The following is a 13029-nucleotide window of genomic DNA, read 5'->3' on the forward strand; positions in this document are numbered from 1 at the left end:
CAGGGTCGACAAAGTTTTAATGACAACCAGAGATGTTATCGACTTCACAAACTACGGAAGCTAATCAAATTACCATGTTATAACCATATTCCCTATTTTGAGATTTGTTCTTTATCATAGGGTATTATTATTTGAGCGTCACTTCCTTCAACGTGACACATTATATTATTGGAGTGTCACTTCTTTCAACGTGGTACGTTAAATTATTATTGGAAAGTCACTTCCTTTAACATGGCATGTTAAATTATTATTGGAGTGTCACTTCCTTCAACGTGACATGTTAAATTATTATTGGAGCGTCACTTCCTTCATTGTGATACGTTAAATTATTATTGGAGCCTCACTTCCTTCAACGTGACACGTTATATTATATTGAACAATCACTTCCCTCAAAGTGACACATTATTATTTTTTTGGGACATTACCTCTCTTAAGCACAAGGTTATATTATATTGGAAAATCACCTCCTTAAAAAATGACACATCGGGACGTCACCTCTTTAAAAAGTGACACGTTAGGACGTCACCTCTTTAAAAAGTGACACGTTGGGATGTCATCTCCCTAAAAAGTGACATTATATTGTGTTATTGAATCATCACCTCATTTAAATCGATACATCACTTTGGATCACTACTTCTTTCAAGAGCAATACACTTGAAATTGGATCGTCATCTCCTTCAGTATGGCATGTTAAACCAGGTTTGCACAAATTATATTTGTATTTATATCACGTTTTCTAATGACAATTTTCTCCAGATTTTGCAATACATGAAGTGGACTACGCCAAATAGGACGCAACATAACGTGAAACTTTTTCTTAGTAGCGAACTGAGACATAGTCCAAAGAGGAATATCAAACTCTTAGGACACGAGTTGAGGAGCGACTTCCACCACAATCAAACCACATCCATATCCAAGACGTGTGGTTATTTTCTTGGGTTTAATAGTTTCAATTTCGCCTTTAGTGAAAATTTCAACTCTCACCAAAGGCAAATTTTCAAATTCGAGTGACAATACACCTAGAGCTTTGGAAGTTATGTCCATGTAAGTTCTTACATATGTGTGTGAAGGGCCCCACATTCATAGTTGAGATGTTTGCAAGTCTCTTTTCCACGCTCAATTAATTTGTCACTCATCATTAAGCTAAATGTTAAATCTGCATACAAGATTTCCTTTTTCAACTGATTGAGTCGAACTACAAGCGGTCTGATTCCCTAAGTTAAGGGATATGTAGGAGGATTCGATGTTGAAAACTCGACTGTAGTCCAACGAATCTCACCCCTTTCAATTCTCGAGTTTTTCGATGTCTCCATACTTTGACACCGGAATAACTTTTGCAATTCTTTCTAAATCATGCTTATAATCAAGCGTCTTTTGAACTACAAGTGACCCGAGTTCTCATGTAACCTGAGATATGTAGGAAATCCAATGCCAGGGTCCGACCATAATCCCTCAAAATTCATACCATTCACCGTTCCAAAGAGATGAATTGGTGGACGGACAAAAATGGATTCGTCGTTTGCCTCGAATCTCTTTCATCGATTCTAAGCAAACGATGGGCAGTTGTTGACACCCAATTTTGACCCTCCACAATTTGATTAATTTTTAAGCTTCTTAAATTTTAAACAATTGGAAATAATTGTTTTTGAAAAATCTAAAAATGTTTTCAGGTTTGGTTTTGTTTTGTTTTTAGAAGCAATTATATATTTCTATATTTATATACATATAAGTTTTGTTTACGACTTTGTGGTTTTATAAATATTTTAAGAATTCGTCTAAAAAAATAATGTTTAACTTAATACTTATTATTTTTCCTTAAACTAATCAAAATTTTAACTAGTGTTGCAATTAGTCTTATTTTCGATAATTAGTTAATTATTTCACATTTGTAAAATCAAGAAGCTTATTAATCGATTAGATACATAATTTATTTCATTTCAAATATTATCATCTTACTATTTTTAAGACTCAGGGAACCTATTTCCTTTGAATTTGAATTGGACCATCAACATTTCAATCCAAATAAAAGAGAAGACCCAATTTTTCTCTAGCCTGAAATCACCTGACCCGGCCCAATACCCAAATAGTACAACAACATACGTGACTACACCTTCACCCGTTCTTTTTCTTCCTGGCAGTCCAGACGCCTGAGCCAGCAAACCAGAAAATAAACCCAGCTTCAACGATCCAGCAGCCTAGCGACCCGACCAGTCGTGTGCTCCCCTTATCTCTCCTACCATACCGTTTTGAGAATCGATCAGGTGTCGAAATCTCGCACCTCACTCGTCCTTCCCTCGGAATCAAACAATCCTTCATTCAATTTCGTTTGAATTGGTACGATTCCAGCTCACCCCAAGCCTTATCCAGCCAAGAATTTTCAAATTACTCACAGTCCCACATTGATTCTAGGCTATATTTTTTCAGATTTCTCAACCCCTATAAATAGCCTCCTTCTTACTGTTCAAAGGAGACGTTTTGAGACCTGAGAGTACCCTATAAGGTTTGGAAATTCTCAGTTCAATAGTTTAAAGTTTTTGTGGTTTTTCGAGTTGAAGAGGTGGAATCGTCTCTGTTGAACTCGTTTTCCGGTTCGCTGCCCAGAACCAGATGCATGAACTCTTCCATTGAGTCCACTTGGACTTCCCATCTCTTGCATATTCTTCTTTTCGAGGCAACCTCTACCAAGTTGAGAGAGAAGTAAATACATTGGGCTAAAGCTGCCTGAAAACCAGCAGCACCAGCAGCTTCGAAAGGCCGAAAAACGAGGAGCGAAATTGGGTTAAAACCCAAAAATCAGAAGCAGCAGCTAAAGGGGTTAAGAAGGTGGAATTTTGGACTTAAAAAGTCCAATTTGAACTTGCAACAGCAGCGATACAAAGAAGAATTTATAGACTCAAAAGTCCGAAAACACAGATGCTATAGAGAAGAAAAGGAGGCAACGGCTGAATTTGGACCAAAAGTCCAGACTTTTCTTTGTATTACTTCTCTGCCTTCCTTGTTATTATGACATCTAACCCTTTTTATTAACTTTTTATTACCTTGGATGAATCCTCATAAGAGTTGACGCTATTTATCAATTTTTATTTCAAAAAGGTGGTTTGCCTAATTATGTATCAACACAATTTGTTCTTGGGCAACTTAAGCTTATAGAATAACTTGAGAACCATTCATGTTTTTTCATAGTTATTAAAAAGCTTTGAATTTACGTTAATGAATTTGAACTATTTCTTTGATTTAAAATCTTTAACTCGGATAAATTATCAAGTTACAAATGTTTTCCGCAGTCTAACCTTTTTTTTTTAAAAAAAATAAAAATAAAAAAATTCATTATTTGTTAAGTATAATTGATCTCTATTTATTTTCATAAGATTTTTACAAGTAATTTAAAAATTTAGCCAAATTTATTAAAATCCGCTGGTCAATCCCATGTTAGCGGATTCTCTAAAATGCCTAAACCATTCCTTAGAGAATTAATTAAACCTTTACTCAACTCTAGTTTTATTTAAAATGTTTTCTTTCAAAAATCCCCTTTTTTAAATGGTTTTCTTAATTTTTCCAAAAAGATTAAGTGGCGACTTCTAAATTGTTATTTTCCAAAATTAACATAAATTGCCAAAGTTGCAGAAATGATTTCGAAATCGGGTCGTAACAATGAGTATGGATTATTTTTGCCTGATCACTTAACATCACTGGTTTAGTACAAATTAGAATTAGCTGAAAGGGCTGATCCTAAGTCCATGTCTCAAAGGCACTGGATGAAGGATACACATTGTCTCATTGATCAACACGTTAGAGATCGCTTGTGCAGAACTTTGTTGGGAGTTTAAGACATAAATTTTCACAGATATTTGTTAGGAATTACATGGTCTTAATAAGCAGGAAACAACTGATAAATATGGAAGTGAGCAGGTTCATGAGTGGCGTCGTAGCTATGATATTCCTCCTCTGAACGGAGAAAGTTTGGAAATCTGTGCAGAGAGAGCTGTTGCCTACTTCACATAAGCATATTTCTGTTCCATCATATTATCAATCCTGTTTTAGGTTTTATGAAATGACATTGTTGTTGTAATGTTGTAGATTGAACTCCAACTGGCAAGTGGAAAAAATATAATGATTGCAGCCAATGGGAACTCATTGTGGTCCATCAATATGTATCTTGACAAGCTAATTTCCCAAGAGGTGGAATTTCAAACTTACTGGAATCTCTTGCATTTTTTTTTGTAGCCCTGTTAGGAAACATTACGAATTGAAACTCTTCTTATCAGGTTATAAGTTTGGAGCTTGCCACATGCTTTACATATTCAAAGAAGGAAGGTTTATTTGCAGAGGAAGACCTCCAGCACCAACTGAGGGAACAGTCTATGCTTATACGAAGGTAGAAAAATTCTCAAAATTATGTTTGTAGTTGTTTCATCTTTATCTAGATGTCACATTCTTGTTTCATGAACAGTTAGATGAAAGTGATGCCTGAAAGAGTACTGTAATACGAAATTAGGTAAAGATCTAAGCTTGGTATAGATAACCTTTATTCCTTTTGTTCTGGACAAGCAGTTCCGCCCTTGCCATATTTGTTGTCATTGCTTTCTAATCTGCATTAGCTAGCTAATATATCGAATATAATTTTGGCCTATTTATGTACAGGAATAGCATGTAATAGTTTCTGTTCGTTGTTTAGCTATTTTTACTTCCTTGATCATTTCTCTCACTGTTTGCTTCCCTGGTGCCTCAATTCTAAAAGGCAGACGAAGAGAGCCTTGGCACGATATCCATTGCCTAACAAAAGGGCTACTTGGGATGTGCTCTACAATTTTGAACAGAGATGGAGGAAGCAAAATGATCATGACACATGGAATGTTCAAGTTTTTCGATCCATTGATGGGGGAGCAGCCTTTGGCTTCCCCAAGAGCCAGCCAAGTATAGTATTATAAGTGGTAAGGAAAACATCATTGACCAAAGCATACATGATGTATGTATTAATGCATTTCATTTACATCGAAAATCAGTACTTTTTAGGCAGCTACTTTTCATGATATCAAGGATGAAACCATTAATTCCTTAGGTTTATGGTTTATGTTCTGGTTCCAATGTGACCAGAAGACCTTCCTGAGAGTGCATCTATCTGTACAGGCATTACTGGATTGACAAAGGAGGACCATGCAATGATGTATACCGATATATGTAATTCAAGCTCTAAAGGTAAAGGAATATTTGAGTTTCTTTTGCCTTGCATTGGCAATAGGAACAGGAGAATATGAGCCTGCCTTCTGAAACACCAGAACCTAATTCCAACTATCATAAAACTCAAGAAGCCAGACGTTTCGTGATTTACGTACATTCCAAAATGATTATAGGCAAGTTCAATTACAAATATATGTATCCATACATTTCCAAAATTAATTAACTTGTTAATTTATGTTTCTGTTTTATTTGCAGTGGATGATGAAGACATTATCATTGGTCCAGCTAACATAAAAAACCCCAGATTGTTTATTGCTCCAGCTACATTACTCCATCTCAAGAAATAAAGACAGGCAACACAAATTCAGACAGTGAAATACTACTGTACACACAACAGTTACTTTACTATCTGCATGCCCCTATAATGTATAATAGAACAATAATTTGTTATCTGCCCACTAATGTTTACACTTCCCCTTTTCATATACTCTTCCTTCTATAATGTATAGTTGAACAATAAATTAATATTGGGCCCGGGCAAACTCCACTAGTATTTATGATATGTATAAATATAAAATATTAGTTAACTCTAGTTATGAATAAATACTTGTAGTTAAGAAAATTACACATGCCATTTGCTTATTGAGTGGGTATAAACACCCGGTTTTTTCCTACTTGGCTCTTGTCTAACGATGTATTTAAACAAAACGATATAATAAAATTTAAGTAACAATATTTAAATTGAAAATACAATACAACCGTAACAAAGATCCAAACAATGTGTTAAATTATAGTTACTTACCTTATAAAGAAAAATTAGAGTTGAAAGTAGACTTATATTTATTATTTCCTTATTAAATACGAACTAATTGCTCAACAATTCGAAAATATTAATCTAATTAACATAGTCACAACTTTTTCCTAAAAAAAGTTACCATAAATATATTTGGTTATAGAAATTAGAAACCGTGTAAATAATAAAAAGGTAAAAAAAGTTTCCTAAATATTTTGTATGCAGCGTCTTTCTGAAAACCTCTGTATAAATCGCTACCCTGTTTTCTTCTTTTCATTCATTCTTATAGTTTTGAGGAGAAATTGAGTGTATAATGGAGAATTTGCAAGAGGGTTTTCGATTTAGTCCGACTGATGCAGAAGCTGTTACTTTCTTGTTGAGATTCATTGCTGGAAAATTGATTAATGATTCTGGATTCATCACAACTCATGTTGATACTTACAGTAAACAAGAACCATGGGATATTTACAGTCACGGAGTACCCTGCTGTAATGACGATGACGACAATGACTGTAGTCAGTATCGCTTCTTCATCACAAAACTCAAGAAGAAAAGCAAGTCAAGATATAGTCGTGATGTGGGAAACAAGGGAAATTGGAAACAGCAAGACAAGAGCAAACCCGTTCGAAAGAATGGTGGACCAGTGATTGGATACAAGAAGAGCATGACTTATATGAATAAAGGAAATAACAAGAAAATGGGTGATTGGTTAATGAAGGAATACACCCTCTCTGAGTATCTTCTTGATAAATTTGACAAGGATTGCAGAGATTATGTTCTCTGTTCTGTTAAGAAGAGAACTCGCTCTAAAGGAAAATTGAAGTTGGTGAATATTGTTCCCGAAGAGGAGTTGGAAGACCAAAGCTCGGCGGAATCGACTAGTTTTACTGAGGGATTACAAGGAGGGGGAGGGGAATATGTGCCACAATTAGAGTTGCAGAATGATATGCACGAGGGATCGAGCAACTTCGTTGAGCCATTATCAGCTCCTTATACTTTCGAACCCATGTCCATGCTAGATTTTGATTATCAATATTTACCTGCTGACTATGATTGTCTAAGAAGCATTACTGCTTAATTCTTGAACAAGTTGTATAAATTAGAATTCTTGCACTTTTAGTGAAGTTGGGTGTTTGAACAGTCTTGGCTTTCTTTTCTCAATGATGTTTGGCACATCCTTTTATGCATTAGAAATAGTAATTATATTTCATTGAGATGTTTTATTTGCCTGCTCTACTAGATCATTACTGAGTAATTCTTCATCATTTTTTTATGTGATCCCTTTTGCAAATGTCTTCCATTCCATCGGTACATTCTGTTTGATTTGATCTTCCTTGTGTTTCTGAAACAACCAAAATCTTTGGAATTCTGGATTCTTTTTGTTATTCATTGTTGCTTTTCCTTCAATAACAACACTTGTGAATAAGTTTCATTGTTCTTAGAACTTTCGGTTTATTGTCCTCATTACAAAAAGTAGCTCCATTTTCTATAGGAAAGGGTGAAAGGGGTGGATATTGGTAAATATATGAAAGAACCCTTCAGAAAACATATATTCTTAAGCTATGAAGACTGCTTCTCGTGAAATATATTCTTAAGCTATGAAGGCTGCTCGCGTTCAGTTAGCCCAGTTGGTTAAAATGGGCCACGTGAATAACTGTCAAACTAGCCAATATCGCTCCCGAGCAGGAGTCCTAGGCTCCACCTCGTCTCATCCTAAGCCAATCAAGGCTTAAACTCCTCTAGCCAATATCACTACCGAGCAGGAGTCCTAGGCTCCATCTCTGCAGAAATGGCCCGGGGACTCTTGGCCCACCCAATGAGTGGATCTTGATCCATTCACGTTGTCTTGCAGTCGAGATTCATTATACTAGCAGACAACATTATTAGAACTAAGATTAAAGAACCTCCACAAACGGTGTGGGACAAACGACAATAGCTATCAAAGATGAAAATACACATCTCCTACATGATAATTAAGATATCAGTAACAGCCTTGTTCTCAGCACACACACATAAGAAAGTTATCATCAAATTAAAAAAAATGCATCATAGTGACTTCGAAATAGCAGTTGAAGCAACCCTTGTGATTAACATTCCGTGATGATAATTTCAAAATGTGTTTCCAGTAGAAACAGTAGTATTCAAGCGTTCTGTTTTGATTTNGGGTCCTGGCCCACCCAATGAGTGGATCTTGATCCATTCACGTTGTCTTGCAGTCGAGATTCATTATACTAGCAGACAACATTATTAGAACTAAGATTAAAGAACCTCCACAAACGGTGTGGGACAAACGACAATAGCTATCAAAGATGAAAATACACGTCTCCTACATGATAATTAAGATATCAGTAACAGCCTTATTCTCAGCACACACACATATGAAAGTTATCATCAAAGTAAAAAAAATGCATCATAATGACTTCGAAATAGCAGTTGAAGCAACCCTTGTGATTAACATTGTGAATATAATTTCAAAATGTGTTTCCAGTAGAAACAATAGTATTCAAGCGTTCTGTTTTGATTTTCTACTGCTGAAACAATTTTATCTATATCTGTTATAGTCACTGACAGTTGAAATTTGTTTTGAACAATTTCTTGAGTGAACACCAGCTAAGTTGTGCGGAATTTTCACTTTCGATGTCGCACTCGTGTTGGATTCTCCAAAAATACACTATTTTTGGAAAATCCGACACACACTCATTAACATTTTTGAAGAGTTCAAGCTATATGTGACTATATTGAGGGATTTCTGTTTCTGATATATGCATATGTATGTACTTAAGGAGAAGCTATATGTATATGTGACTATATGATGTTGGTGTTGTGTACAACCAGATCAGGAGACACTAGCTCATGTGTTCCTGAGGTCGGATTTTGCTAACAGGACGTGGTCCTATTTTTCCTCTTTTGCAGGTATTAATGTAGCAGGACCATCCCTAAGAGAAGTCATCATGAATTGGTGGGGTGCAAGATGCAAACCTGATATGAGACCATACTATAGAGCACTCCCAAGCTTTATTATATGGGAGTTGTGGAGGAAAAGAAACAGGAAAAAGCACGAAGGAAAGGATGTGTCATGGCCTAGAATCATTCACAATGTGACTAGAGACATGTATATGCTGATAAAAGTAAGAAGACCCAGGAAGGTGGGATGAAATGGTTAACAATCTAGAGGAGTATTGTACAGGCATGAAGTTAAATGGGAATATCCCCCTGCAGAAGGATGGATAAAATACAATATGGATGACACATCTAAAGGTAATCCGGGTTTGAGTTCATATGCCTATTGTCTAAGAAATGAAATAGCTGAAGGAGCAAGTATTGAGAATGCTACAAACACAGAGGCAGAAGCGAAAGCGATACTAGCAACCAGCAAACATTGTAAACAAATGAATCTCAATCAAGTAATCATTCAAATAGATTCTATGCTTCTAAACAAAGTGTTAACAGGGAGAATGGGCGGTACCATGGAGCATATCTCACATAGTGGACGAAATAAAGACATGTCTTCAAGGAAAACAACATATGTTCCAGCATATAATGAGGGAATGAAACCAATTAGCAGACTATCTAGCAAATAGAGCCATCGATAAAGGTAATTGCATATGCACAGATTTTCAAGGCATGGATACAAAAGGAAGGAGGATAATTAATAGTGACAAATTAAACATACCATATTTATGAGTTGCACCACAACGGGGATAAAGGGGAAGGGTTGGCTACAGCAAAGTCCACATATACAATGTAACAAACCCGATTTCCAATACAAACACTGATATTTATAGTTATCTCTGAATACAAATTACAACGGATAATACACACAACAAAGTAATAACACACTAATTACGGGTAGCTTAACATAGAAGAAGGTAACTAGAAGGGGATGAGATACTAGACCATAGAAGGGAGATGAGAGGATCAGAAAGCCAACGCTTCACATAATTTGCCTACCCCTTCTTCTAACTTCTAGTCCTTTTTAATAGAGATACTAATTGGGCCTGGATCCCCAATTAAAAGTATTTAATAGCCCATAGGCCCTTACCGAGTCAGCTTGGTTCACAACATACAACATGTACAAAAAGCCAAGAAGGCATCAGAAATGTGAAATGTTGTACAACCTAAGCTATTCCAGCCATCAAAAAGGGTCGTGGAAAGAAGAGGAATCTATGGCCAAGTCCTATTGCACGTATCTTCATGTATAATTATTGTGTAAAATTCCTTTGCTCTATCCCCTTCAAATATATTGAAGACACAATTCACATATTAGACTTGATCTTCTGTGAGAATAATCTATAGTTGAGTGATCATCTGAGATATTAACTCCAAAATATCATAATTTCAAATCTAAGACATTGCCAACGATGTGAATTTAGTAAGAATTCTTCAGAAAACTACAAAAAGCAGCACGATATTAAGTTCGTTCACTTGGGGCATAAGACAAACTTGATTTGCATTAAAAAATGATATAACTTTATCCTTATGCCCTTATTTAATCTTTTTGAAACTCAAGTTTTCAATCAATGAATTTGACTTGATTTATTTTGATTAATTAATTTAATCAATGAGCAAACATCATTTACTTAGTTTTTCTAAGTTGGTCAAATATATATTTTCAAGGCAAATAACTCACAAGGGTAAAAAAGGAATAATACGGTAATTTATGCATTAATTTTATGAAATGACAAATATTATGGACTAACTATTTATAGAAAGAGATGACATATAAATTTAGACGGAGTGAGTAGTTACTTACCTTATAAAGAAAAATTAGAGTTGAAAGTAGACGTATATTTATTATTTCCTTATTAAATAACTAATTGCTCAACAATTCGAAAATATTAATCTAATTAACATAGTCACAGCTCTTTCCTAAAAAAAGTTTCCATAAATATTTTTGGCTATAGAAATTAGAAACCGTGTAAATAATAAAAATGTAAAAAAAGTTTCCTAAAAATTTTGTATGCAGCGTCTTTCTGAAAACCTCTGTATAAATTGCTACCCTGTTTTCTTCTTTTCATTCATTCTTGTAGTTTTGAGGAGAAAAAAAAGAAGAGAAATTGGGGATGCAATGGGGAATCTGAAAGAGGGTTTCCGATTCAGTCCGACTGATGCAGAAGCTGTTACTTTCTTGTTGAGATTCATTGCTGGAAAATTGATGAATGATTCTGGATTCATCACTACTCATGTTGATACTTACAGTAAACAAGAACCATGGGATATTTACAGTCACGGAGTACCCTGCTGTAATGACGATGACTGTAGTCAGCATCGCTTCTTCATCACAAAACTCAAGAAAAAAAGCGAGTCAAGATATAGTCGTGATGTGGGAAACAAGGGCAGTTGGAAACAGCAAGACAAGAGCAAACCTGTTCGAAAGAAGGGTGGACCGGTGATTGGATACAAGAAGAGCATGTCTTATATGAATAAAGGCTATTATAACAAGAAAAATGGTGATTGGCTGATGAAGGAATACACTCTCTCAGAGTATCTTCTTGATAAATTTGACAAGGATTGCAGAGATTATGTTCTCTGNAACATCCATCTCAGTATTTTAGAGGCTTCATAGACAGACAGTCAGTCAGTTAGTTTTGAGTCTCTCATCTATATATATATGTAAATATTCTATTTTGAGATTCGAGTTGCCTTTATGGCCATATTTTATAAGTTAAGTTGTTTTGTAATATTGCATTGCATTGAGTTATTCTGTTGAGGTTTCCGCTGAGTTAAGAAAGCCAGGCCAAGGGTTCGCTTGGGGCCAGAAATGGTCTCCGGGTGCCGGTTCCGCCCAGGGTGTAGGCTCGGGGCGTGACATGTGTTGTATGGAGCGGAGTGTTGACGGTCAAGAACTTGCACATCCAAACAATGCAAGTAACATAGATGAGGATGTTGAGATAGATGTGTGGGCATACTAAGAGAGAAAATTAGGAACATAGATATTGGAAACAAAGTGGGAGTAACTTCTGTGGAGGACAAGATGAGACTGAGATGGTTTGGATATGTGAAGAGGAAATGCATAGATGATCCTCACCCAATGAGGAGGGTTATGAGGTGATAAAAGTTGGTTGTAATGGGTCTTAGGAGAGGTAGAGGTAGATCGAAGAAGTACGATGAAAGGTGATTAGACATGACATTACATGCATCTTACCAACGACATGACCATAAATAGGAGAATATAAAAGTTGTGAATTAAGGTAGAAGATTAGTAAATAGTTGATCGTGGTCTAGTTTTCGATATCAATATTATCATTAGTACTCATCCACTCTTTTATTCTTCGATTCTACTGTTACTACTTACTTGTTGTTTTCATTGCTTCGGCTATTGTATTATTTATTATTACTACTATTATTTTCTCCATTGTCCTAAAGGGTTCTGTCACTATAATATTTCCTTTTACTCAGTGACTTTGACATGTTTTACTTGAGCCGAGGGTCTATCAAAAACAACATATCTACCTTCACAAGGTTAGGATAAGCTACATCAGTGGCAGACCTAGGATTTTCACGATCACGAAGTGGGTTCAAGATATAAAGCATGATTTTCACGAAGTGGGTTCAAGATATAAAAAATAAAACTAAAATGTGGCAACAAGGATTCGAACTCAGATTGGGTGGGAAAATTGAACCCTCTTTCACCACTCTGCCAAGGATAACACTTGTGTTAGTGGGGTCAAAAGTTAATATATACATATAAAATTTTTAAAAATTAATTAAATATACATATATACGATGTTGTTTTTCAACAAAGTGGGTTCATATGAACCCACTTGACCCATTGTAGGTCTGCCCCTGAGCTACATATACATCTCCCTCTCGAGGTGTGAATTACATTTGATATGTTATTGTACCAACAATTTTATTACTCAAAATCTGAAATTAAAAAAAATATAAACATATGACGGATAGCTTAGATAGCAGTATAACAATAATTGAGAAAACAAAAAGTACACAACAAATATATGAGAATTGTACAATTTTAAATTTGAAAAGTTAGAGTTTGAAAGAATCACATATTCACATTGAAGAAAATTATGATTAAATATGTTCTATTTTCTAAATGA

At 35.3% G+C, this 13029-nt stretch overlaps 2 protein-coding genes across 2 annotated transcripts; both read left to right on the plus strand.

Moving 5' to 3' along the window:
* The first annotated feature begins 6284 nt into the window (after positions 1-6284).
* On the plus strand, positions 6285-7084 carry LOC125856846 (NAC domain-containing protein 78-like). The gene has a single exon (XM_049536491.1). The coding sequence runs from the start codon at positions 6285-6287 to the stop codon at positions 7047-7049; it is 765 nt and encodes a 254-aa protein (XP_049392448.1). The 3' UTR covers positions 7050-7084.
* A 3935-nt stretch (positions 7085-11019) lies between these two features.
* LOC125855672 (NAC domain-containing protein 90-like) lies at positions 11020-12093 on the plus strand. The gene is made up of 2 exons (XM_049535419.1): positions 11020-11517; positions 12050-12093. The coding sequence occupies exons 1-2, from the start codon at positions 11040-11042 to the stop codon at positions 12091-12093; spliced, it is 522 nt and encodes a 173-aa protein (XP_049391376.1). The 5' UTR covers positions 11020-11039.
* The last annotated feature ends 936 nt before the right edge of the window (positions 12094-13029 follow it).

This window comes from Solanum stenotomum, chromosome 2 (genome assembly GCF_019186545.1).
Source record: "Solanum stenotomum isolate F172 chromosome 2, ASM1918654v1, whole genome shotgun sequence".
Classification (NCBI taxonomy): Eukaryota; Viridiplantae; Streptophyta; class Magnoliopsida; order Solanales; family Solanaceae; genus Solanum; species Solanum stenotomum.